The sequence below is a fragment of the Hoplias malabaricus genome, chromosome 1, assembly GCF_029633855.1.
Source record: "Hoplias malabaricus isolate fHopMal1 chromosome 1, fHopMal1.hap1, whole genome shotgun sequence".
Classification (NCBI taxonomy): Eukaryota; Metazoa; Chordata; class Actinopteri; order Characiformes; family Erythrinidae; genus Hoplias; species Hoplias malabaricus.
The window spans coordinates 6407645-6435633 of record NC_089800.1 but is presented as its reverse complement, the minus strand read 5'-3'; the positions used below and the strand labels follow the sequence as shown (position 1 = coordinate 6435633).

At 41.4% G+C, this 27989-nt stretch overlaps 1 protein-coding gene across 1 annotated transcript; it reads left to right on the top strand.

The window, feature by feature from the left end:
• The first annotated feature begins 108 nt into the window (after positions 1–108).
• Positions 109–27912, top strand: paqr6 (progestin and adipoQ receptor family member VI). The gene is made up of 8 exons (XM_066645026.1): positions 109–229; positions 9923–10179; positions 11427–11554; positions 13275–13480; positions 18375–18501; positions 21538–21634; positions 21940–22084; positions 22355–27912. Exons 2-8 carry the CDS (start codon positions 10129–10131, stop codon positions 22633–22635), a joined length of 1035 nt encoding a protein of 344 aa, XP_066501123.1. The 5' UTR covers positions 109–229; positions 9923–10128; the 3' UTR covers positions 22636–27912.
• The last annotated feature ends 77 nt before the right edge of the window (positions 27913–27989 follow it).

Here is a 27989-nt window from a genome sequence, read left to right as displayed (position 1 = left end):
TGAGGGAGGGATTGAGCTGTTTTTATTCCTCTTCTGCGGAATGCTTGCGAACGGGCTCCTGCTTTAGCTTTAGCGTTAGCCATGAAGCTTTAACGGTAGTGTCAAGTTTACCTCAGGTTTAACACAAATAACAGCAAAAAAAAAAAAAAACCGCCGGAATTCAAACTGGAGCCTCCAGCGACCCGCGCGAGCGGCACAAATGACCTCATAGACCATTTAAAGTCAAAAGGTTTGGGCTTTTAAGGTGTTTTTGTGTTTTTTATTTGTGTTTTTTTACTGTTTGTTATTGATAAATGCAGATTAACTGCTGCGGTATGAAGCATTGAGACAGTAACGGCCGTTTATGAAAGAGTACAAGTGGGTTTTAACCCATTTTCCAGCGTTGGTACGGCGTTTTTCGCTTTTTAGGGATTTTATTGTGTTTATCTGTGTTTGACTTTTTCAAATCCCATCTTTCAGTGTTAAGTTAACACTTGTATATTGAATTTTCCATTACTGACTGACAGAGAGTGGGTCATATGTTCATATACATTAAGTTGAATATCCCCACTCCTGGGACACATCTTGTTGATTTCCCAGGAACAAGATGTCATCACATTCTTCACAGTAAACACTCAAATTTAAATGCTTATTTCGTATGTATTCACAAGCCGTTTTGTATATTTTGTGAATGTAATATATATTTCAGAAACTCTTCAAAACTACTCATCAGATTTGGGCACAAACTTTTGCACACAACTGTCAATAGCCTGACCCCTGAAACACAAGGTTAAATATAAGTTTTATTTCTGTGAATCAAAAGTAAAAGTATTTCCAAAAGAAACAGGAAATTCCACTTAAATTTCCAAATTTCTGCAAGATTAAATGTTTTGAGTTCCCCTTTAAGAACCGAGGAACTCTTAGAACTGCAGAGGAACATCTGACGAACCATGAACTACGGTATTTCCAGCTTTTTTTTCTTCTACATTTGTTGCAGTCTTTTTCCAAAATACAAATAGTTCCCAATGGCAAATCAGGAAACATCATTATAACTTAGGCCTAATGTAAATAAACACAAGAAAGACAAAATGGAAGTGAGTAAATTACAGCTATTTTACTTGAAATCAATCCTCAATGCTCTGTCCAAACTGGTCTATGACCATTGCGTGAGTGATGCCAACGAACTCCACCTGTTTTTCAGAATTGCTGCATAATTAAATGAATGTTGTTAAGTCATTGGTGTGGAATAAATATTCTGTTCTAGCGAAACAGTCAGAATTGTTCAAAATTATGGTGATGGCAACCAGACGTTCCAATCTTCCAAAAACTGTCACAGCACGTTATTACAGTAAATATTTGCCTGATGTCTGAGACGTTGTTTTCACCTGGTTTTCTGACAATCTAAAAAGTAGATTGAAGATTTCCTCAATGTAAATTTCATCATATCACTACTTATTGTTCTGTTTTTGTGTTCAGAATCCACTCGGCGTTATTGGAGTTATTAACACCCACACAGGACTCTGTATCACTGCTCTAAGCAAATCTAGGAGCAATTAGCAGCTCATTTGTGGCTATTAGGGAAAAAATAACTCCACAGGCTTTTTTGTCCAGCTGTAGTCTGAACACGGGGCTTCAGTCTGGACAGTGGGTAAGGGAGGGGGCTGATTTGGAACATAACAGAGCTCTCCTCCCACTGCTCCTTCTCTTTACAGAGTAAATATAGGCCTAAGATCACTTCTGCCTGTAGAGAATCTGCTCTAGCTTGAGTTACCACTGCTGCTGCTGCACTGACCAGTCAAAGTTAGGGATGGAGTTTGCAGAAGCTGCTTGCCCTTCCTCCAGAGCGTACAGTAACCAGGGCGGGGTGGGGGAGGGAGAGGGGAGGGTTTTTATTTTTTTTTGGCCCGTATGGCTTTTTGGCAGGGCTATATGGCCATAGGGCTGCTGCCCCTAAAGCCTCGCTCAGCCTTTCAGCAGAAAAGCTCTTCGCTTTCCTCCCCACCAGCCAAGCCTTTTTCATCCCGCCTACTGTAACTGCACTTTTCAACAGAGGACATGAAGACAACTCAACAGTACTGTACGTACATAGGGGTTTTATTGGTTACTTTATGGATTCAGCCAAAAATTGCTTGTATGTTTCACCTCATTGAATTGCATTACGTGAAATGCATCTTTGCGTCATTTCTTTGGAATGTGAGTGTATGTAAAAATGACTGGCTGTCTACTGTAGGCTAGGCTTAACTGTACATTTTTAACAGTATTAAACTCCATATGCCATTGGTTATGCCCTCATTGGATGTGTATAACCAGTTTATTGGTTCTTTGGAGTGTGCATGTTTGAAAATGTACAGTGTACAGCAGAAACGTCTTCACAGTGGGTGTAAGTTGGACACACATTGTCTGAACCGTTCATGGCAGCCTCCATCTGGAAATACATTGTTGGCTCCTTGCCATGAAGTATACTACGCTGTGTGTGATTCTCAGTATAGTGATTAAAATAGAGCGTTAGCATGTTTCCAGTTGCTTATTGCTGCAGATATTCTGACACTGAGCAAAGGCACGTTAACTGATTCCACACGGCGATGAGGAGAGTGATACAAGTTTGGCAAAAAAAAATGAAATTGTATTTGTTAGGTCACGCCAAAGAGACATGGCTTTTTTTGTTGTTGTAATTTTTAAGCTTTGGGCTGTGACTCTCAAACATTTCTCAGGTGAAGAACACTAGGTGAGATTTGAAAGAGTTGCAGAGTGTGATTCACTTTTAGGTCCTGAAATCTCTGGGGAGGGAGGGAGGGAGGTTTCCTACCCTCCTCCGTAAGTTAAATAGTGCAGTTTCTGCAGTGCTGAGTCCAAAGAAGCAACGCCAGAGGCTCTATTCTCCCTGTTACAGGTCAGTGAATCATCACAGTGATGCTGAAGCTGTAATTTTAAGTTATAAATACCACCTAGTGTTGCTTTAAACGTTATGAACATTAAAATGTACCCATTTGCGGTAAAAAAATTAGATTACTTCATAATTCAGTTCATCAACGTGTTTAAATACTGACTGTTTGGCCGTCATTGGGCATGTTTTTATAACCAGGTGAGTTATTTTTTTTGTCTTAGCTTCAAGGGCAACCTGTTTGGAGAACAATGCCAGCCTTCTGTTTGCTTTTCTGAGAAATCATTTGATCATTTGCATGCACACTTCACATCACATGCTTCAGTGCACATGTCCAGGCGACCTTCACAGGAGCCATTTGCCATTTCGTTTTTTTTTTTTTTTTTCGTTTTACATCATTCACAGCTTCCCCAAAAGAAGATGACATAAGCCACTTTAGTATTTCACCCTTCTGAGAACCAGCAGTTTGCACATGTTCTGACCTCAAAGTGGGGAAGTTGTTGGATTCATTTTTAACATGGTTTCAGAATCATGCTTGAGTTTGTTTGGGGGTTTTTTTGTTGCAACCATTGAATCCCACAAGTGTTAGTCATAATCAGGATCGTAGTCACACCGCGGTAAATGGGATTATCGCTCTTGTCTTGGTCATGCTTAATTTTCAGGTTGTTATTTATGTGGCGGTTACGTATCTTTGGCTAGTATTGTCATATTGTCCTTGTATTGCACTAATTTGCAATGACAGTGGTCTGGTACCAGGTATCGCTGTTGGGCCTAATGGAACCTCATGGAAAACTGTAACAAATCTAAACTGAAATGGCTTGATCAGTAGATTAAAAAGCCTACTCTTCCAGCAGAATATTCAGTGGTGGGCTGTAAAGCCTGAATATGCTTTTTTTTCATGCATTTCACAACACGTAGATGTTAGAGCCACAATAACACTGTATAGAAACATGTTCAGACTCGAATATGGAATGCCCGGGCATTGCTGCCAATACGTACTGCAAGCATAGGCTTGTTATTGTCAACGACAAGTGATGATAAAGACATCTATTGAGGATGGTCATGTGACCAGGTCACGAGTCGGGGAAGGAATGTCCGAGTGAGAAAGGAGGTAGAGGAGTTTAGGACACACACTTACTCTAGTGCACTTTGAAAGGTTTCAAGGGAGAAGTGAATTAACCGATAGCTTAAGGAGTAACAACTACATTGTTAACAGTATACAGCTTCTTTTTGGGTAAGGCTTTAGAGTAGACGTTGGAACATTTGAGGGAAGGTTTGATGCTGATGTTGGATAATTCAATCTGAAATATCAATGCCACTCTAAATCAAACAAGATGTACTGGAAGTTGCCCTATATCTCCACAAAACGTTTGGTTCTGTACAGGTCTTTCAGCCAATAAACAGTGTTGCACAATTACAAAGTGTGTGTTCCATGCAGAGGATGTGTACATACAGACAAGAAAATCAACAGAAATACAAGTGACCAGGGCGTCCACATTTGGCAAACAAAAAGCTGTGGACATATACTGACTGTGACTGTACCGTGTGGACTTGTCATGCCATAGAACAAAGTTGTCTGAACTTGTTACCCTCGGGTAAATAAACATCATGAGGTTGAGTCCGCTAGTCAGGCCACTAGCCACAGTCCAAACCCAGTCGCTGGTCAGTCCTTCCCATGAGAGCCCTCTTCTCTAACTGCACACAGGAATGAAGCAGTTAAGCCAGTTGCTTAATGTGTTATTTATAATACCTTGTGTTTATCAGCAGGCCTAAACCAAAGGAGTCTCTGACTCCTCATCAGCTGGTGCACGCTTAAATATTTGATCTCCATGGTTATTGCAGAGGGAATGGACGTTCCAACGGCCATTAGCCCACACTGTGAAATGAGCCTGGAAGGATCATTGAGTCGTTTGCTGACTGGAAATTTGCACTCACATGGTTTATCATAGTAATTTAGAGTGGTTCAGATGCCCAGTCATGGAAAGGTTTTTCCTGTGTTATACAGTATGGCTGAATGGATATGGGCAATGTGATGATATTTTAATCAGGATGAATATTCATTCATTCATTCATTATCTGTAACCGCTTATCCAATTTAGGGTCGCGGGGGGTCCAGAGCCTACCTGGAATCACTGGGCGCAAGGCGGGAATACACCCTGGAGGGGACGCCAGTCCTTCACAGGGCAACACAGGCACACACACTTACTCACACCTACAGACACTTTTTGAGTTGCCAATCCACCTGCCAACGTGTGTTTTTGGACTGTGGGAGGAAACCCACGAAGACACAGGGAGAACACACCACACTCCTCACAGACAGTCACGTGGAGTGGGAATCGAACCCACAACTTCCAGGTCCCTGCGACACTACCTGCTGCGCCACCGTGCGCCCCACAGTAAATACAAAAAAATAATAATAATACAAAACAAATAAAAAATATAAGATTATAGAAAAAAAATTAAGAAGTAGGTGTGAGTTTGAAGAATATAATTTTGTTCAGATTCTCCTTGATTGCATGAATTTATTAAATCAGCAGCACACATTGTTTAAAATCATTATTTATTAACCGCTAAAACTAGGTATTGGATGATAACCTCAAATAATACGGACTCCATGAGGAGAGATTTGGAAAAGGTTTATCCAACACATTCACACACAGGATATCACACTCACTGGAATAATGTTATTTGGGTTAATTCTAATTTGGGCGGTATTTGTTGTTGTTTTTTGTTTAGCAAATAAACACTGCTCAGATAAATAGCTTTTTAAATCTCAAAATCTCTGGTGCCTAATACTTTTGCACACTACTGTATATACAGGGAGTCCTCGACTTACGACGTTGACTTGCACCGATTTTCGGTGTAAGTCGGAACATACGTACATACTGTACGTAAATAACATACTGTAAGCACTTATCCTAACACCTATCCTCCTCGGTCCCGAGCCGCGTAACCATGTATTCTTCCGCCGCGCACACCACACAGGAAGTTCGCGTTACGACGTTTACGACGCAAAACCACTTAAATCGAAACAAGGCTTTATACAGTAAATAGATGTGTCGTAACCACGAAACATCGAAACTCGGGACTGACCCGAGGACCTCCTGTATATTTATATGATGTGGAAACTGTCTGTACTTAAACTCAGCTGCATGTTTCAGGACAAAAAGAGCAGAGCTAAACCCTACAGCGTGTGTAATGTTAAATAATTTGTGTAATTTGCATTTTTGGTCAGATAGTGCTAACCGAACAATAATTTCATAGAAACACTCATTTGTTTTGTATCTCAGTGTAGGCTATTCTAGTCACCTCACACTTTCAGCGTGAAGTGTGGGGGTGGGGTGTTCCTACCCTCCACTAAAAGGTACATAGTGCAGTTTCTGCAGTGATGAGCTAGGGTTAGTAACAAAACAGACTGTGCTCTCCCTATTAAAGGTTGCTGAAGCATCTCAATGATTTTGAAGCTGTACTTTTTAGGTAAAATACTACCTAGTGTTTCTTTAACACGTGTTGTTAATATTTAAGTTGACATTTTTTCAGCTTATACATATTTTATAATTACATTTTCACTTATGGCTGCTTATGTGGTGTACAGTACTTTGAGCACCATGGCTTTTAGAATAGCATTTACTGGAGCTTCAGCAGAGAATAACTAGTTAAAACTGACAAATGGAGCATTGTGTACACAGTTCCATTACTATGTATCTTGTGTCAGGCAACAAAAATAGACTTGAGACTTTAGGTGCAGCATCCCTTCTATTGTTGTGCTTTTAATTATCTGGGAACTATACCACAACCTCAACAAATAAAACACTCAATAGGCCAATCACAATAGCCATTTTTTGTCATTGATGTATTGTCTCAGAAATAATTGTGAGGTCAACAAAAGTAATGTAGTGTATGATAATTGAATAGTGTAATTATTGTTACATTATTTCATCACCACATTGTTACCTGGTCGCACCGGGATGTCAGTCTGACTGTAAAAACCTGAAGTTCTTACTGAGTAGACTTCTAAGATCCTACTCTTTCAAGGCAAACCAGCCCTACGCAAGCTGTATCAGAAAAACCCAACAGGTTTTCTACCAAAAGAATAAAGATCTTTTCCATCTGCTTTGTTTGTTGGCTCTGCCAGCGAGCGAACCGTCGCCGTGTTCATTTCCATACAGCATTAACAAGTAACTGTCCTCACTGTGGCCAGCGCAGAATCAAAACAAACCTCCTGTTGTGCCCTGTTAGTTCTTTGTGAAGGAGTTTAGCCAGGCCTACAGTGCAAGCTTTGGTTGTAGATTTTAAGATATGTTGTGAGAGCTTGTTATGCTACACATTCCATGCCCTTTTTTATCCATGTGTGAATGTAAACTGAAGCTAAAGCCAGATTCCTGAGGTTTTCAGAGACGCATAGAAGCTGCCTTGCTAACTTTTGCAGCATCTGTAATGCTGGATGATTAATTCTGGATCACAGACACCATTCCAACACATCTTAGAATTGGACGGAGCTCTGTTACGCCAGAAAACACTGCTTAACTCATTCGCAGTGCATTGCACACAATGGGTGTGCCTTAAATAAATGTTTTTACATGTTACAAAAGGGTCTATAAAAACATTTGAAAATAGTGTAGCTCACAAAGGTAAATTAGTCACAACAGTCATCTCGAAGTCGGAGTTTAGTCTGTTCTTCCGTTCATTTATGAATAACAGTTTAGGACACAGTGCCAGAAACTTCACAAACAAGTTCATTACTCAACCGCCTGACACAGTTTGAGGTGACTTTAGGCATGGAGTTAGCACAGTGCTAATTGCTGGGTACAAGCTTCCATTGTTTGTTAGCTGCATTAGCCTCATTGCTCCAGTGTTAAAGTGAGTAAACATTTCTTTACTGAGTAAAAAGGTTTAGGTGTTCTGCAGAACTATTATTTTAAACGAAAGAAGATGGGAACTGGATGATTTGTTGGACTACGTCTTTACACGTCCGATGTGTTCTGTCAGGCAAACATTTCCACAACACTTCTCTTCTATGTGTCTTCTTGGACGGAATGATCTGGGGAAACATCTAACATCTGGGTTTATTTCAGGCCAATTTTGTGATTTCAATGGCAGTTTTTTTTTCTGTAAATGAAGGTAAAAGTCTGTTTTTATAAATAAGAAGACAAAAATCTCTGGCTTTAATTTTGAACCCTGAATGTTGCAGAGTGCCCGACTTTCTTTGTTGTTGTTGTTGTTGTTGTTTATTGAGCCTCTGATTTGTCTAACCTTCTTATTAGGTGTACAAATAATTTTTAAAGGTTTTTATAAAATTGTAATTAAAAATTCTAACTTTTTCCCATTTTATGGTATAATTTTCATAGTACAAAGAAAAATCAAGTAGCCTATTGATACTATATATACATCTCTAACATTTAATTCTTTAAATCACTTAAACCAGCCTCATGTGAATGCAGAATTTCCTAAAGAACAGAACAAATCAGTGCAAAAAAATTCTTTTGCAACCCTTTTTCCTAATGGAACTCATAACAAATGCAGTGACCAATAAATTCTTCATGTTTGCCATTTTTAAAGTACTTAATTTATAGGTTATTTTCATTGAATAAAATGACAATTGTCATACGTAATACTTTTCAACTGTTACCAAAAATTAAACAAAGTGGGAGAATGTCAAAATACATAATTATAACAATTATACATAAAAATTACACATAAATCTTGTGTACACCTAATAAATTGGTGGATTTGCAGTATTTCAAACTGCAGTTTCAATATTAATACAATAATCTTTCAGTTTTAATGTGCTGTGGGTGTCTCTGAGTGAGTCATTTCGTAACAGTAATTGCAGAATTACCTGAACAGAACAATTCTCGCTCGTTCTAGTTTGTTTTCCACCGTTGCTAGCTTTCACAGTACGTTCACAATGTAAATTCATTACATTTGCACAAGTTGAGCTGAGGAAAACAAACAAATACATTATACTTTTTACTGAAATGTGTTTTGGGTCTTTCAAAATAACTTTGTTCTACCTTCTGACTAGCGCCATAACACCTTTAGAGGGCAGCAGGGAGAAATGTTTGTTTACTTGAGAAGCATGAATTCACCTTTAAGCCTTTGTCCCCTGACATTTCACAGCCACTGTATGTTCCATGCTCTGCAACACGTATGAGGATGGTTTGGCTGTAAATATGGAAGGCTTAAAATAGACAGTAACAGGATACAGAATACAATAGTTTAAGAGTCCTCAGCCTGAAGCACTAGCTTCTGTGATGGACTGCTTCTTGTCCAACAGTTTCGTGAAATGGTTAATGCTTAACCCTACAGCTTCTTGTAAGTGAATGTTGGGTTTGTTACCAGGGGGGGGGAAAAACAGCGTTTACAAATATCTTTATACAATACACAAAAAGGATTTTGTCTATCTGCAACTGCATAGCAGGCACAGAATGTTGTTTTGGCGAGCTAGCATTGTTTCAAGCCCAGCAACAATGCTAACCTCTGTCCAACTCTCAGTCTGGGTCTGGACGTATCAGACCACTGTTTTATCTGAATGTGTTCGGCAAACAAGGGCTCATGAGTAAGAATTGGAAAGTAGATCTGGAGCATATTCAAGGGTCATAGAGGTCAAAAATGAGATTACTTTAAAGAAACTCTTAGTATTTTGGTTTGTATTAAACAGTACAGTCATATCATTACATTTATCATGATGGGGAAATACATACAGAATCACAAATACCATTCCAGCTTATGCCAGAGATCCATGGAACTGCATGCACACAGATGTGCAGCTGACAGAATGCAGACTGTTGTGACCAGCTTAACGTGCAAATGTGTAGGGGCCGAGACTACTGCAGAGCTCATTATGCTGTGCCTTAGAATTAGTTTGTTGGGCAACCATTGGCTCAAACATAGTGTCAAACTCCTTTTAGTTCTGAGTTAATTTCTGTTTTCATACAATTTCCTTACAATTTGTAGATGATTATTACAGAGTCTTCTTTTACAGCCATTGTATGGACTCCTTATGTTTCATGAACGAATGCAAACATCCAACTCTCTCTCTCTCTCTCTCTCTGTGTGCAGTGTTTCCTGTGTGGAGAAGAGCTGGCGGGGGTCCTGTTTGGGGCTGGCCACGCTGTGTTGGAGGATGGGGGGCCAGTGAAGGGGAGGCTGAAGCAGAGCTGCAGGGCTTTGATTGTCCTGTGTGGTGTGTGCTTTGTCAGGGAGGGAGGGAGCGTCTGAAGCAGGTCTGTCAGAGAGGAAGGGGGGCTCTCCGACTGCCCACAAACATGCTGCGAATCAAACTACCCCGCCTCTTCAACATCCACCAAGTGCCTAAGGTGCGCACCCCTCATTACTGCACAAAAATAATTACCACTGTACTGCTCTGGTCTACTTTTTGAGAAATGGTGTCCCCCTCACCTCACCTTCCCCACTTCCTCTTCTCTTCCTCATCTGCATTTCCTACTTCATACGAAGGCCCACAATCTTGACTTATGAAGCAAACAAACAAAGCATTAACTAATTTCACTATAATACCTTCCTTATGTTCACTGTTTACTGCATAGAGATGTTTTTTTCCAGGTTTGAAACTCAATAAAATAATGACGTAAGAAAACCGTCATTACGTTTTCTTAAATATTGTCTTTTTGGGAAAATATGATGAACAATCTAAAAAAATATATGGAGTGGGATCAAATGTAATAGAGTGGCAGATGTCTTTAAATGTTGCGCTTACAGACATCTGTTGTCCTGAGGTTCACAGAGTGTAACTGGCCTCATTTCTCTGGGTGGGTATGATGGGAGAATACCATCTGTATCCATCACTAAATCTTCAAACAAACACAGGTGTTTCTTTGCTAAGATAACAGAGTTGGCATTCACTCGTCCCCACTGTTTGAGTTGAGTTCAGTGACACTACTTTCATTGTAACACGATTAAATGGTTATTATAAAATGCATGTTTCTTCAAGACATACAAAACAACTGATGATTGCACAATACTTATTCCTGTCAGACCTGTGACTGCCAAAAAAGTCTAAAACCACTGTTGCGTAACTGCAAACTATGCTTCTTTAGTAGCAGTTATCATTGACCGAACTGCAAACTTAAATCAGGATACTTTTACCTCGTACCATGTTGAACTGTTCAGTAATTTCCACATGCCTTGTTTATGTGATTTCTGACACTGTTTGTCACATTTAGATCTATCCAAGTTGAGAAAATGATGTATTATAGGGTAAAAGTAGCAGCCATCTTTGAGCACGTTCGTAGATAAAATGGTGTGCTGCATTGGCCAAAAATCCCGTGCAATAATTAGAAAATTATTCACCAAACCGTTCCTTTGAGTAGAACACTTACGCCACGCTTGAGACACCCCAAGGCTTCTGAAATCTCAGTGCAAACCAATGAAAGCCAACATTATTTGGCCAATGCCACCATAAAACCAGCCTTTTTTTTGAAGGATTTGACATAGTGCCAACGGAGCTTGTAAACAAAGATTAGATTGGATTGTGTGGGAAATGATTGGCTTATTCTGAAACAGATTTCCATGCCCTTTATTTTTACGATACAGACATGTGTTTCAGGTGTTTCGGGAAGATTGCATCATATCCGGATACCGACATCCTCAAAGCTCCGCCCTGGACTGCATCCTCAGCAGCTTTCAGATGACCAACGAGACCGTCAATATCTGGACCCATTTCCTGCCCACCTGGTAAGAGGTCTAGTGCAGCATGTGCTTGTCCTTCCTGGCTTAGCACTTGGCTAGTCAGCTTAGAGGGCTTTGGAGAGAAGAGTGTTATATAATAGAGGAGTGTATAGTAGTGCAGTGCTCAATTGCTCATTTAAGGTCAGCAAAGTTTCACAGTCTCAGGAAATGAATGCCAGATTTGCCAAAGCTGTTACTGCATCATTTGGCACATGCAGCATGCTTAGTTTTGAATGTGTGGGCCAGTAATAACCGTGTCAAACTGAGAGGATCAACGGCAGTGGCAGTAAATTAGAGTACGAATTTCAGGGTCCAGGGTTCATTCCCTGCTTCAGGTCAATGTGTGTGAGGAGTGTGGTCTGCACGTCCTCCACATTTCTAAGTGGATTGACTGTGTGAAATTGTCCACAGGTGTGAGTGAGTCTATGACTTCTCTTATGTCTAAATGTGTTTTTGCCTTGAGCTCAATGATTGAGATTGAGAGTAGGCTCCGGACCCACCTTCACCCTGATCTGGATGAAGCAGTCACACAAATGAATGAATGAATATTTACTAGCAGAAGCAATTTTTAATTGAACTGCACTGCTGTTAAAATGGGCACAATGGCGCAGCAGGTAGTGTCACAGTCACAGATCCAGGGACCTGGAGGTTGTGGGTTCGAGTCCTGCTCTGGGTGACTGTGAGGAGTGTGATGTGTTCTCCCTGTGTCTGTGTGGGTTTCCTCCGGGTGACTGTCTGTGAGGAGTGTGGTGTGTTCTCCCTGTGTCTGCGTGGGTTTCCTCCGGGTGACTGTCTGTGAGGAGTGTAGTGTGTTCTCCCTGTGTCTGCGTGGGTTTCCTCCGGGTGACTGTCTGTGAGGAGTGTGGTGTGTTCTCCCTGTGTCTGCATGGGTTTCCTCCGGGTGACTCCGGTTTTCTCTCTGTGTCTGTGTGGGTTTCCTCCGGGTGACTGTCTGTGAGGAGTGTGCTGTGTTCTCTCTGTGTCTGTGTGGGTTTCCTCCGGGTGCTCCGGTTTCCTCCCACAGTCCAAAAACACACGTTGGTAGGTGGTTTGGAGACTCAAAAGTGTCTGTAGGTGTGAGTGAGTGTGTGTGTCGCTCTGTGAAGGACTGGCGCCCCCTCCAGGGTGTATTCCTGCCTTGCGCCCAGTGAATCCGGGTAGGCTCCGGACCCACCGTGACACTGAACTGAATAAGCGCTTACAGATATATGAATGCTGCCATCTGTCCAGTTACCCTTTGTTTTCATGGTAGATGCTTGAGCGCAGTGTTTTGGTGTTGCCATATAAACTCCTCACTTATTACAGTACATACAAAAGGTCTGTCCATACTACCTCCTTCCTTCATCAGTTACATTGGCTTCCATTCTCTGAACGTGTCCAATACAAAATCCTGCACGCAACCTTTAGAATAGTCTACCTTCTTATGTCTCTCTCTCTCTCTCTCTCTCTCTCTCTCTCTCCATCTTCAAAGCTCAGCAAAAAATCTGTTTCTGAATTCTTTAACTCCTTTTAAAAGATGTGTACAAATGTTGTCGTTTATTAACCCTGGTGTTGTAAAATGACCTTAGGTTTTTAAAAGGTGCGTTATAAGTGTAACATATTATTATTATTATTATTAACTCATCTATAGGCAATTCACAAGCTCCACAACGTAGGGTTAAAATCATTAATACATGTGTCTGAAAGTATGTCTCTGATTTGTCCTCTTCTCTCCCGACACTGGCAGGTACTTCCTGTGGCGTTTCTGTATGCTGTGCTCCACAGAGAATTTCCTGACGGACAGCTACACCTGGCCGCTGCTGGTCTACATGCTGCTGATCTGTCTGTACCCCTTCACCTCCAGCTGTGCTCACACCTTCAGCACCATGTCCCCAGAGGCTCGCCACATCTGCTACTTCTTTGACTACGGAGCGCTCAGCCTCTACAGCCTGGGTATGGTCCCATTAGCTTCAACACTCAACAGTGTGGAAAAAGGAAACTGACCAATCCACTGTGTCCCAGCAACTAGGACTTATTTGTTCAGAGGATTATGGGTAATCTTACTGCAGACATACAGTGTATCTTCTGTAAAATTGGGCAAAAAGCTATTACAGGGGTGTTGTGATTTAGACGTGCAGTTAGCAAAGTGCTAAATAGTGGCTGTAATCTTTTGTCTCTTGCTAGTCACATTAACCTCATTTAAACAAAGTGGTTATTTCTACATGTCTGATTTTCTGCTCGAATGTTGTTGTTTAGGATCTTTCTGTGCGGTGGATTCCTTTTACAGAGGTCAGGCTTTGCTTGGCAAGGCCGCCCAGATTTACTGAGAAAGCCAATACCTTCGAATTCAAAACCCAGCCTTTAGCATTTAGCTCGCTATGGGTTGGTGCTTGGAGATAAAGTAGCCTTTCAGTGGCTGAGAGAAGGAGCAGACCTGGTTTAGGAGCTTTAAAGGTGAAACAGTGTAGTTCTTTTATGAAGCTGGAGAATGTGAAAGGACAAGGGTACACCACAACACTACACTGTTCCCCTAAAAGACCTTCCTTTGTCACTTTGTCACCCCAACGTTGTCACTTTTTGAGGGTGTGTACCACGTCCGACCTCCACTGGTCTCCAATATTCTACTCTGAATAAAGGGCTAGAAGTCACTGGGAGAACTAAAGCATTATAACATTTTTTATTAATATTTTCTCATTCATAACTTATATTATTTACTGAATTATGTTTATTTAAATACAAATATAGTACTTTATTGTCTATTTGACCCTTGCACATGTTTAATTGGGTTTGTGGATCACTCAAGCTTCCCCCGGTAAAAATAAATGAACAAACATTGCAAAATCACTTTTAGTTTAGAATTAAAACAGCCGTAATTGTTGCTAAAAATTATTGCAACGCCCTCCTGACAGGTCTTCCGGCCTGTGCTGTGAGACCACTACAGATGATCCAGAATGCGGCAGCACGCCTGGTCTTCAACCAACCAAAAAGAGCACATGTCACGCCCCTATTAGTTGAGCTGCATTGGCTATCCTTAGCTGCTCGCATCAAATTCAAATCACTAATGATGGCCTTCAGAGTATTCACTGGTTCTGCTCCCATCTACCTCAATAGACTCTTAAAACCATACGTTAGCACCCGCCCTCTCCGTTCCTCAAAGGAGCGCCAACTAACACGGCCAACCCCCCGTACAGGTCAGTCGAGGCTATTCTCATCTCTGGTACCACGCTGGTGGAACGAGCTTCCAAGCACTATCAGAGCAACAGAAACCCTCTCTTCATTCAAGAAATCATTGAAAACCCAGCTCTTCCGAGAGTATTTCTTGCACTGAATGTCTTTCTTTAATGCACTTATTACTTCCTGGCATATTGCACTTAATGTAAGGTATTTTGTATAATTTGTGCTGTAGTTCGAATGTTAGATCCTCTTTTGTAAGTCGCTTTGGATAAAAGCGTCTGCCAATAATGCATAAATGTAAATGTAATGTAAAAAATTGCCTCTGAGTCACGCAACTGCCACCTCAAGACTCCCTCATTTCCTCCTGCGCGGCGCTTTGGGTTGTAACATGTTCCCAAACTGACTTGGTGAGGAATTCCTTCTAAAAGTGATGGATTTTGTATGGAATTTTCATTCGACACCGCAGGCCTGAGAGTAAAGGGCGCTGAGATGTCACATTTACGAGACGTGTAGCAAGCTCATGAAACACACACACACTCCAGACTCCAGAATCCAGAAGTAGAGAGTGAGTTTATGGCGAGGTCTGTGATCTCTGGCTGTGGAGGAGCTGTCGAACACTGAAGCTATTGTGCTTCCTTGAGCTTCAAAAGAAAGAAAACAAGCTGAGGAGGAAGGACTGGACAACTACCACTTTAAACAAAACATGATAAGAGCATTGTTCCAGCTACTTCCGAGAGTGTTTGCCAAGAGTTTGACTTTGGTTTGAAAGAAAACCTTTAGTTTTAATTATTTGTGTAGAGTCACTGTTGTTATTTCAGTGTATATTAGATTTACAGCACATAGTGTATATTTACATAGTGAGTTATATAAAGACTTACATCAATTCCACGTCTGACCGAGTCAGTGATATGTTCAAGACGTCTAAAGTAATGTGATGTAGTTAGTTATTATAAATGCCCTGACTGATACCTGATACCTTGCTTTTTATTCTATAACCACCATTTCACCTTTATCATCATTTCATAATCAGAAGGTTCACGGGTGGTTGTGGATGGTAAATAGCAGGACGGGATTTGTGTTATAAACACTGTGACCTTTGACCTCTATCACCTAGCAGCTACCAATGTAAAGAATACGCTATAGAGCGGTAGTAATAGCTGTAAGTTGCGCTACAAAGCACTGGTTCGACTCAGAACAGAGATCACTAAGGTCACATAAACATGCATTTCTCTGTGAGTGAAACCCACTGTATATAACATCGACTGCACCATCTATGAACAATATTTATCTTTCAGTGGAGCAGCGCAGTGCTCATAGGTCTGTTTCCAGTGCCTCTGCAAAGAAGGAATCCAGACTGTGTGTAGAGGCTCTGCTGCAGCTCTCTGCAAACGTTTGAGTACCATATAACATAAAAAAACTAAAAAGCATTAAAAAATGTCGATTCTCTTTGCCATTTTGGAGATTAGCAAAAACATAGTGAATTTATAAAGGTTCCCATTATTTTAAAGGCATCAATTTAACCCTAATTTAGCATTAAATCAATGGTTGCGCCTCGTAAATTTCTTCACAACAGCTGAAATGTAAATTAAACCAACATCTGTCAGTGCAGTGCTGTTTAATAACGTAATAATAACATCATTTATTCAGTTTAAATTTTTAATTGAACAGCACTGCTGCTAAAATGGGCACAATGGCGCAGCAGGTAGTGTCACAGTCACACAGATCCAGGGACCTGGAGGTTGTGGGTTCGAGTCCTGCTCCGGGTGACTGTCTGTGAGGAGTGTGGTGTGTTCTCTCTGTGTCTGCGTGGCTTTCCTCCGGGTGACTGTCTGTGAGGAGTGTGGTGTGTTCTCTCTGTGTCTGCGTGGCTTTCCTCCGGGTGACTGTCTGTGAGGAGTGTGGTGTGTTCTCTCTGTGTCTGCGTGGGTTTCCTCCGGGTGACTGTCTGTGAGGAGTGTGGTGTGTTCTCCCTGTGTCTGCGTGGGTTTCCTCCGGGTCACTGTCTGTGAGGAGTGTGGTGTGTTCTCTCTGTGTCTGCGTGGGTTTCCTCCGGGTGACTGTCTGTGAGGAGTGTGGTGTGTTCTCCCTGTGTCTGCGTGGGTTTCCTCCGGGTGACTGTCTGTGAGGAGTGTGGTGTGTTCTCTCTGTGTCTGCGTGGGTTTCCTCCGGGTGACTGTCTGTGAGGAGTGTGGTGTGTTCTCCCTGTGTCTGCGTGGGTTTCCTCCGGGTCACTGTCTGTGAGGAGTGTGGTGTGTTCTCCCTGTGTCTGTGTGGGTTTCCTCCGGGTGACTGTCTGTGAGGAGTGTGGTGTGTTCTCTCTGTGTCTGCGTGGGTTTCCTCCGGGTGACTGTCTGTGAGGAGTGTGGTGTGTTCTCCCTGTGTCTGCGTGGGTTTCCTCCGGGTGACTGTCTGTGAGGAGTGTGGTGTGTTCTCCCTGTGTCTGCGTGGGTTTCCTCCGGGTGACTGTCTGTGAGGAGTGTGGTGTGTTCTCCCTGTGTCTGCGTGGGTTTAAACTAAATAAATGATGTTGTTGTTTAGGGAACAGTGATATGAGCTTTTTATAATTATTAAAGCATTGACTTTTGAATGTGGTTTAATGCTTGAGCAGGTTTTCTGAAACCTCTATATACTTTGGATAAGGGAGCACCATTTTCTATAGACAAAATTATGTCATAGACCTTATATCAAGACCTTTTTTTTTGCGTCAGACTTTCATAACTGTTTATCTACAGGTGTGGTGTAGCTTCAGCACAAATCTAAAGAAGCAAACCCTTTGTATCCCTTTGTAAGGATAAAACCCAATTCCACCAAACTTTACCTTTAAAATGTAGGAATACCAGTGGTTTTCAAAAGAAATTCGATTTGCATAATGGGGTCAATTATTCGACTGTCAATTTCCATATAAATACAGCATACAAAATCATTTGGTGAACTCCTGCAAATTCATGCAAATATAATGACGGGAGAACATGCTAGTCAAATACTGCCTACTCATTACAAACACTGCTTCTGTTACATAACTGATAAAACCGGAGAGTTAAATAAGCCTACATGCCTCATGGACTGGCACGCCCCACACTCTTAGAATCCTAAACCATGGTGGTGACTTGAGGTTTAGGTTGTGTTTACGACACGACTTTAGTTTTCAGAATCTGCTGAAATCGGTTTGGAAATCAAGTAACTAGTTTCTTCGAAATACTGCATACATCATCTCAAAAAATTCAACCTCAGGCCAGTGATATATTCACATTAATACTCTCCTTTCAACAGGGTGCAGGATTGTTTAGCATTTAATGTACTGTAATGTATTACACTGTAGGACCCACCGGTTTGTAGTAACTAGGGATATAAAGCCTCCTGCATTGGCAAAGCTCCACACAAACCCTATAGGATGAGTTGAAGAGGGGTGTGTGACCCAGAATTAGACATTCAACATCAGTACCTCACCCTCACTGTGGCTCTCATGGCTGAACACAATCAAATCCACACTGCAGTGTTCCAACGTGTAGTCTAAAGCCTTCTCAGAATAGTAGAGTGTTAACTGCCTCAAAAGGGAAACAGAACGACCTTTGAATACCTTTGATTTCAAAAGAAATCTTGACTGAGTAGGTGTGAAACTTCTTGAGATGTATTATTGTTTTAGAAAAATAATTAATCCGATATGTCCCTGCAGGTTGTGCAATCACATACGGCAACTACGTAATGCCCGAATCTTGGGTCAACAGTTGGCTCCACCAGCATTTTGTACCCATTGCCATCGCTAACACGATCTTCTGCACCAGCATGTCCTGCTACTCCAGGTGAGGAATACACAGAGCCTTCATGTACTAAAACTGTTCCCCAGACATAACAGGAGCAGAGGTGATTGCTCTAAGACTGCAAGGGAAGCTCAGCTTCCCCTAAAATGTCAAAAAATAAATGATCAAATATATACTGTTGTGTGTACATGTCATTGAATAAATATGCACTACAACGCGCTCAACTTTGTTCAGAATCAGCTTCTTATCACTGGTAAAGACACGGCTTTCCTCTCAATCGTTCCCACAGCTTCACAGCGCTTTAAACAGTGTCCACAGAGTTCAATAGCGAAGCAGCGAAGTGCAGCGAAACGAGACGAGTCATTGGATAAATGCTGGGCTTTGTCCCGCCCATCGGACGCTCAGCGTCTCTGGGGGTCTATGGGGCAGTGGGCTGGCCTCGGCTGTCCTGGACGCTCAGCTTCTGCATGATGATTGGATGATCTGTCTGAGGCTGAATCCCCTTTTGATTGACAGTGAAATGAGCGAATCAGCGATCCTTTGGTGTAAAGATCCGTGGGAGCATTAAATTTTCATTCTGTTCTGAGTTGAACCGGAGACTTTCTTAAACCTCTTAGCAGCATTTTCTTTGTTAAAAACGACTAGCGACAAATCGAGCTTCTATTTCTGGTGGGTTTTTTGTAGCTGCTTGTGTTTGGAGACTGACTTCTATCACTCTTTCTGACTTCTATCGCAGTTTCTGTCCAGCGGGTGCTACTGAGCCCCTCCACCGTCACAAAGCACTCACAGGCTGACACACTTCACATGGGCCAAGGCTGTTTAAGCAGCCTAGCTCTGCTGGCCATTGAGAGGACACTAGTCAAGTCCCTGGAAAAGACGCCTTGTTGGTACGACAGGGTCACAGACCATTTTCTGGAAAAGGAACGGAGGGTAGAATTTACGTATAAATAAACCGACACATTTTATGACGTAGGCCGAAACTGAGCTTCCCCTCCTTGAAAGACCAGCATCCGCCACTGAACAGGAGTACATAGTATCAGTGTGTCCTACAAGAACAGACAACGTGGGGTAATAGTGCTATCTGTGTGCTACTGTTTCACTGTAAAACATAAGCTCCATTCTGACTACACCTTGAGCATCTGGACACTAGAGTATGCGCACAGAGGCTCGTTTTATACACCGGGTGTCGAAATGTTTGCATTTCATATAAATGTATCGTCTTATTTCATATTCTCTGATGTTCTTAATAAGTATAAGGACCTTTCTCTGTGTCTAAAATTTGCTGAAACTCCACATGCCTTCTACCGTACGTTACACAAGCTAATAATTTACACATTCTGAGCCAGTGCAACTCAGAGGTGTTGGGTAATAAAGGAAACAGTTGCAGGGTTAGAAACAGGAGCAGTGTGTGATAGGGATGGGCAAACATGTATTATTTGACAGGCGTTTACAAGAGGCCTGGGAGTGGTACAAGCCTTAAGGGAATTCAAAGAACCGCTGGGAGAGCTAAACCAACGTAGTGCTGACTTTACAGACAGCATGTTACAGCGTGCAGAACCTGAGCATACCCTCTATTAGAAACCCTCAGCTTATATGTTCATTGTAGTCCATGTTGAGCTACACCTGTATTCCATTTATCACTCAGCAGTTTCTGACTGTTTTTCACCAGGCATTATTTGGGTGGTTGACCTTTTACAGTTATTATTTTACAGTGTTTAAAAAATAATAATAACAAAAATGTAACGTTAATCCTTTGTGTTACTGGCTCTGGCAAATATTAACATGAACAATAGCAGATATAGGAATACCAAGATTATTATATCACTGCATTCCTAGCACCAGCAGGTAGTGTCGCAGTCACACAGCTCCAGGGTCCTGGAGGTTGTGCGTTCGAGTCCCGCTCCGGGTGACTATCTGTGAGGAGTGTGGTGTGTTCTCCCTGTGTCTGCGTGGGTTTCCTCCGGGTGACTGTCTGTGAGGAGTGTGATGTGTTCTCCCTGTGTCTGCGTGGGTTTCCTCCGGGTGACTGTCTGTGAGGAGTGTGATGTGTTCTCCCTGTGTCTGCGTGGGTTTCCTCCGGGTGACTGTCTGTGAGGAGTGTGATGTGTTCTCTCTGTGTGTGCGTGGGTTTCCTCCGGGTGACTGTCTGTTAGGAGTGTGATGTGTTCTCCCTGTGTCTGCGTGGGTTTCCTCCGGGTGACTGTCTGTGAGGAGTGTGGTGTGTTCTCCCTGTGTCTGCGTGGGTTTCCTCCGGGTGACTGTCTGTGAGGAGTGTGGTGTGTTCTCCCTGTGTCTGCGTGGGTTTCCTCCGGGTGACGGTCTGTGAGGAGTGTGGTGTGTTCTCCCTGTGTCTGCGTGGCTTTCCTCCGGGTGACGGTCTGTGAGGAGTGTGGTGTTTTCTCCCTGTGTCCGCGTGGGTTTCCTCCGGGTGACTGTCTGTGAGGAGTGTGGTGTGTTCTCCCTGTGTCCGCGTGGGTTTCCTCCGGGTGACTGTCTGTGAGGAGTGTGGTGTGTTCTCTCTGTGTCTGCGTGGGTTTCCTCCGGGTGACTGTCTGTGAGGAGTGTGGTGTGTTCTCCCTGTGTCTGCGTGGGTTTACTCCGGGTGACTGTCTGTGAGGAGTGTGGTGTGTTCTCCCTGTGTCTGCGTGGGTTTCCTCCGGGTGACTGTCTGTGAGGAGTGTGGTGTGTTCTCCCTGTGTCTGCGTGGGTTTCCTCCGGGTGATCCGGAGTAAAGCACTTACAGAAAACGAATGAATGAAAATAAAGAATGAATGAAAATATTTACTGAGACAGGTGAAAAACAACACAAATTCTAATTTCTGACCGGGGCTAGAACAAATATAGAAGGCAGAATTGAGTAATGTTTGAGTACTTGAGCACAAACTGTTTTTATTTCTCAGTAGAGAATGGTCAGAACTAGGAAGCAATGCATGAGGCTGACAATTGTCAGCTAAAATGTTGACACATTTGTGAGTGAAGTCTGTTCACATGGCTGTTGGCTGTGACCCATCAGCTGGCTCAACCTCAGGGAAATACCAGTCTTGTAACTAACTGAACTTTTTCTTCTCTTTTTCGCAGGTTTCTAGAACTGCAGTTTCCACACAAGAGTAAAATCTTGCGGACGAGTGCCTTCGTTTTTCCGTTCATGTTTGATAACATCCCCCTTTTCTACAGAGTAAGTAACACCCATACAGACATCATACAGATATACTAGCTGCTAAAGTCTAGAATATACTGCACCTGTACTGTACACGGTATTCAAGTATACATCCTCATACAAACACACTTTTGCACATTTTAATACACAGATAGAAATTAAACATACTGGTCTGTGTGTGTATATGTGCATATCCCACAGTCTATGAAGCATGACATTTGGCCAATGCTGCCCCAAATCTTATATTAATGTCTATTAACTCTTTACTGTTCTGTGTGTGTGTGTGTGTGTGTGTGTGTGTGTGTGTGTGTGTGTGTGTGTAGCTGCTGTTGTGTTTCAGTGGGAGCTGTAATCACACCGAAGCTGTGAGCAGTCACTGTTATCACCTGCTTTTTGCCTTCCTCACCTGTTTCCTGTTTGCCTCCCACCTCCCCGAGAGACTGGCTCCTGGACGCTTTGACTACATCGGTAAAAACATCCACCATCTCTGCCTTTCTTACCGCTTCTGTGCTAGATTTGATCATAATTTATAGATTTTAACCCTTACAGACCAACCATCCGGTCAGTACATGTCCACAGTGGTTTAGTGTGTGAACCTCGAGCTTTCTGTTACGTTGTTTCCTATCACTGTATAAAAGAAGCTCCCTGTTGTCTGTACACACTAGACTTTTTGCTTTTACAAATCTACAAACCAGCTGTAGGCAACTGCCTGACTCTTCTCTGCCTAACCCCTGCCAGGCCACAGCCACCAGCTCTTCCACATCTGTGCGGTGGTGGGCACACACTTCCAGATGGAGGCGGTCCTGGCTGATATGAGCTCGCGGCGGAGCTGGCTGCTCGCCCAATCAGCTGGACCCTCTTTCCTGGGCACTCAAGGGGCTCTGGCCCTGGCCCTCTTCCTGAACCTTGGGGTGATCGCCCTCTTCAGCGCTTGCCTGTTTCGAACCCCACACCTCAGCACTACAGGCTTCAATGCCAGTAACACCCTGCAGACCTCCAACAAGGAAAAGAAAGAGTGATGAAGTCGTTTGCCTGTGTAACTGCACAACATGTCAGTTGACTGAAAAAATGCTGCTTTGAATGGACTTGATACAGATGTGCACTAAGATACGAAGCTGTTTAGCGTTTTCTGACAACAGCTGATGCACCTCAACATGTTTGAGGAGGTTATGAGCTGCCAGTTCTGTTATGTTATAGACCTTCGTGTTGTCTAGCCTAGCACTGATTGATAGGAGAGTGAGAAGGAGGCCCATTCTTCCCACACAGGGAAAGTAAGGACCATTATTTTCTCTTGAACTCAAGTCCTTGGATAGCAACAGGATTGAATTTCAAAGAAATGATAGAACCACTGCGAGGAGAGCTGTAACACTTAGGAACCGCCAGCTTTTCCTTTTCAGCTGACAGCAATTGTGTGCATAAACAATTAGAATTTTAATTAGTAATGTACCCAGCGTCTTCATATCAGTTTATATAAGCTAACATTACAGCTAAATGGTACAAATCTGGCTTATGCTGAGAACTGTGGCAAAGCTGAGATATCCCTGCTTTCACAGTCACGTAGTAATTTGATTCATGTGTAATCAATGTACACATTTATGTCAAGTCACTTCAAAGCAACATTTTTTTCAGTGTGTACTCAGAGTTTAAACTTGGCCCAATGGTTAAAGTGAACCATTTCGCAAACAACTTAGCACTTACGATCCAGGCTACTTCACTTAGAGATGAGTATCTGGATAAACTTTTTTTTTTCGACTTAAACTTTTTCATAATCTATGTAATGTTTTTGCATTTTGATCGCTTTCAAATCAAAACCTTGTAACTCGTAACTTTTACAGTGATTGAGCCACAGATACGGTTCAAACTTTCTTATGTTGTTACATTAACATCTGTTAAAATTAAAGGGGGATTAATTTTTTTTTTAATTCTGCAAAATGTAATCAGTGAGATGTAAAGTAAGCCATTCAAGGAAGCTACACAAGTTTTCGCAATCTTTATATGTGATGTCGGAATATCACGGTATATTAGGAGTATATCGAGAACAAAGTCTGTGGCAACCACAATATCAGATCTAAAAGATCACGTTTTACGCCAAAACCCTCTGATAAATATGTCAATAAATAATCACTCAGACATCAGCCAATGAATTCACAACTATACTATTTGATAACTTTCAATGGAAAGTTGTAAGATGTATTAAAACTCTCAGACTTCCAGTTACTATCGCCACCACTTTGAAGAGTTCTAACTTGGTAAGGTTTTCTAGGACTGAACCATTGGCACCAAAACGGCCTGTTTACCGTAGTTTACATCTAAAACCATTTCATTTTGCAGAAAATGGGAAAGAGTTGAAAGTTCCCCTCAAAGCACTTTCTTCTTCGTCCGTTTGTAGTTTGGAGATACAAGGTTTTGTTGTCATATTTGTGTCATTTCCGCTGAACACCCTGATAATATAAGACCTTTCAGTTGTTTGTCTGTGGTACTATACAAAGTTTTAAACAACACGAAAGGTCAGGGGTTGAATGAAGCGCATGACACAAGGATATAATTGACATTTTAACCTAAGTGCCTTCTAGGGATTTATATATATGGACATTTACGATTGTATTTCACTACTTAATGGAAGTGCTATTAGTAACAAACTGGAAAAACAAAAACTTAACATAGCATCGGTCAGGGATTTCATTCAACAAACATTAGTTGCTATTTGTTATAATACATCTTTACGCCATTTTAAGCTACAGTGTACTTACATGTGTTTAATAGGAATCAAGGTAAAAAACGTTATAGGATTACTAATCAAATCACATTCATGTAGAGAATCCTGAAGAGCAGCGTTAATAACAGTGAGTACTTGGCGAAAGTATATATGGAGCATTGTTTGGAGTTACTGGACCAGTGTTACACATCTGCTGATAACCTTGAACACACACTGTGGCCAGATGTTTTGGTGACACCTGTTCCTATGAACTAAGCATATTGAAAGTAGCTTCTGATCAAACATTTTGGATGTTGGGACCTTTTTATGATGACATTTAGCCACAAGAACCTCAGTGAAAATCCACAAAATCCACTCCAGATCATCTTAAAGGTTACACTGATCCATAACCCAGTGCTGGAGGGCTTTTGTAGGTCCTCAACCCAGCTCTTGGCATTGCGCATGCTCCAGTGTGCTTCATTTCATTTCATGAGTTTATATAGAAACATTTGGCTGTGTAGTATGTGTAGAGGTGCTGTAACGTGAATGAACAGGTAAAGACTAATTTGTAATTACACAAATATGTAGTTTTTAGGGTTTATCTGGTACTGTGAAGTTCATTTTTGGAAGAAACAATTTTCCAGTTTATCTGCAAATGCTAAATTTTCTTGTAATTGTGTACTTTCTGACAAAACCAGAAGTGTCCTTGAATTTGCAGGCACATTCTTTATTTACTAGTCACTACGTGAGCGCATCTAAGGAGCAGGGCAAGTCATTATAATGTTGTTGTCTTTGTTGCCACTTTTTTCATGGCGCTGCCATTTTGACACAGTTCACAATGAAAGGCGGAATTCTTGAATCCGGTCCATCACACCGTGAGCTGTGTTTCTTTTTCCATTCTGAAGAAATCCAAGGTTATGTTGGTAACCTCTTGATGTATTGCACATGACATGCACTATGTTTACGGTTTCGTTGGGATACTGCCACTAGCAGCGAGCCAGGCTCAGAACTCACGTTCACTGTGTACTGTTCATCTCAAAGATGTGCTTTGCAGTTGTGCTTTATTGCAGATGTCACAGCAGTTAATTGATTTTCCACATCGTTTTAAGGGAATAAGTGCTAAAGTTGTATAATATAGACAAAATTTTGACAAAATTTAATCAGCAGGTAGTGTCGCAGTCACACAGCTCCCGGGACCTCGAGGTTGTGGGTTCGATTTCCGCTCCGGGTGACTGTCTGTGAGGAGTGTGGTGTGTTCTCCCTGTGTCTGTGTGGGTTTCCTCCGGGTGACTGTCTGTGAAGAGTGTGGTGTGTTCTCCCTGTGTCTGCGTGGGTTTCCTCCTGGTGACTGTCTGTGAGGAGTGTGGTGTGTTCTCCCTGTGTCTGCGTGGGTTTCCTCCCACAGTCCAAAAACACACGTTGGTAGGTGGATTGGTGACTTAAAAGTGTGTGTGAGTGTGTGTTGCCCTGCGAAGGACTGGCGCCCCTCCAGGGTGTGTTCCTGCCTTTCACCCAGTGATTCCGAATAGGCTCCGGACCCACCACGATCCTGAACTGGATAAGGGTTACAGACATTGAATGAATGGATCACACTTGCAGTATTTAGCATGCCTACCTTTTTCATTCCGTTTTGTAGACATGGGTTTGGGTTGATTTTTGTTTTCTTTTTGTTTTTTTTCAGTGACCCATAGTCTACACGAAGGGGACGGTTTTGGTTGCGTGTCGCTGACTATCTAATGTCTCCTGTAAAGTTAATAAGTTGTAGTTAGCATTGAATCCATGATGTGGTTAAAGATAGGCCTGTAACATACAGCTCAGAAACATTTTCAGTTTTTGCATCAAAATGAAGGTCACAGTAAACAACACCATGGTTTGTTCTCATTTCCATTGTTATATTGTTGTATGTTGTCTTCTGTATCACCGTTACACCGACCGATATCATGGTATGTGTAGCATTTTGTACTTTATTGTAAACTAGTTACAGAAATGACAGTCATTTGGTAGAAAAATAGTTTGCTCCAACCGTCTCCAACTGTGAAGGTCCAGCAAAACAAAACAATAAGACGTGAAGGAACTGCTCTAGTCACTAATTGCTTTTATTAATATTAGGTACATTAAAGCTCACATACTGTAGTATATAGTGTAACAGAACCTTCTCTAACTTGATTTCTGATGGAAGTTTGGACATGTGGAAATCGGTTGCTAAGTTGATAAATGTTATGAAGGAATCGTACGTGCTGTAATGGTCTGTGAGGGAAAGGTTCAGTATTTTTATAAAGCAGCAGCCTAGCAGAAGTCAAAACCACAGAAACACGTTTCTGATCCACTCTGGTTGCTTGTAGATAAAGCTCTGCTAGAGCGAGTGCAGTAAAATAGGCCGACTATGAGATGAATAAGTGAAGGGCTATAATGGTGCAGTTCTAGAATAAGTTCAATGGCTTAAAAGCACAGGTTTTATATGAGATATATTTAAAAACACGTTATATGTTAGCCATGTTCCAAAAAGAGTTTTCTATATTAGCAAAGGTATAGAAAATATTCTTATATTAGCATTGTAAAAAAAACAGATCTCTACAAGAGTTTATAATGTAGCTCAGCTACAAATAAACAGCTGTGCTGTTTATTGCCCCAAAACAGTGTCTGTATTAGCACTGCTTCTTAATTTTAGATTTGCTACAATATATTGGCAAAGCGTGCAAAATAAACAGATTTTCTATATTAGAAATATAAAAAACACAATGTTCTATATTAGCAATGTTCCAAAAACCCATTTTCTAAATTAACAAAGCCACAAAAAGGAGTTTTTACAGTAGAACAACTATGTAGCCATGCTACGGGGAATCAGATTTTCTCTTTTAGCAGTTTACTATTTAGGAAAAGATAAAAAAGAAATATAGCAGTTCTCAGTGTCTGTATTAGCAGTGCTGAAAGTTGTGTGTGTATTGTACATATTTGATGCTCACCATTCCATTACAAAAATCTTCCATAAAAACAGAAATTCCTCAGATATTTTTTTTCTGACCAGCGGAAAAAGCTTTGATAAAGAAGCTGTGTTTTGATAAGTTTAACGTCGCACTAAGTTTTAGGACACAACGGATTGTCGGGGGAAGCTAAAGGGAAAGTGAATTATGACTTTTGCATCCAACAGAATCAAAACAATCATTTTGTTCCTTGTTAACCGCATTAAAATGTATTGTTTTCCATTGTTAGTGACATCACAATGTCTTCCATTATTAACCAGTAAGATGTGTTGTATTCAGCCTATAGACTTGATGATAAGTAACAGACTATAACAATAACCGATGGCCCTTTCATCATCGTAAATAAAGTGTTTTGTAAAATGTGCTACTGTTTGTGAAAATCTGATTACCTCATCTTTAAAATACGGTTTAAATCACTGTTATTGTTTGATTACTGGCAGAAACAATTCTATATTATGAATCCAAGTAGAATACTGTTGGCACTGTTTTGTTAGAACTGTCTGCTGAGCTGTGGTTATTTTATTAGAAGCCGTTACCAATAACTACAAAAAGAGTTTATATTTATTATATATAACATTCTATAATTAAAATATATAGAAATTTGAGTTTATATCTTTATATACAACTGAATGAGTTAAATATATATTAAACATAATATATTCATTCATATTCATTCACTAATACTGAAAACAATAAC

Coding starts and splice junctions, on each gene's coding strand:
- paqr6 (XM_066645026.1), top strand. CDS start 10,129: ATGCTGCGAATCAAACTACCCCGCCTCTTCAACATCCACCAAGTGCCT. Junction 11,555..13,274: donor ACCCATTTCCTGCCCACCTG/GTAAGAGGTCTA, acceptor CGACACTGGCAG/GTACTTCCTGTGGCGTTTCT. Junction 18,502..21,537: donor AGCATGTCCTGCTACTCCAG/GTGAGGAATACA, acceptor TCTTTTTCGCAG/GTTTCTAGAACTGCAGTTTC.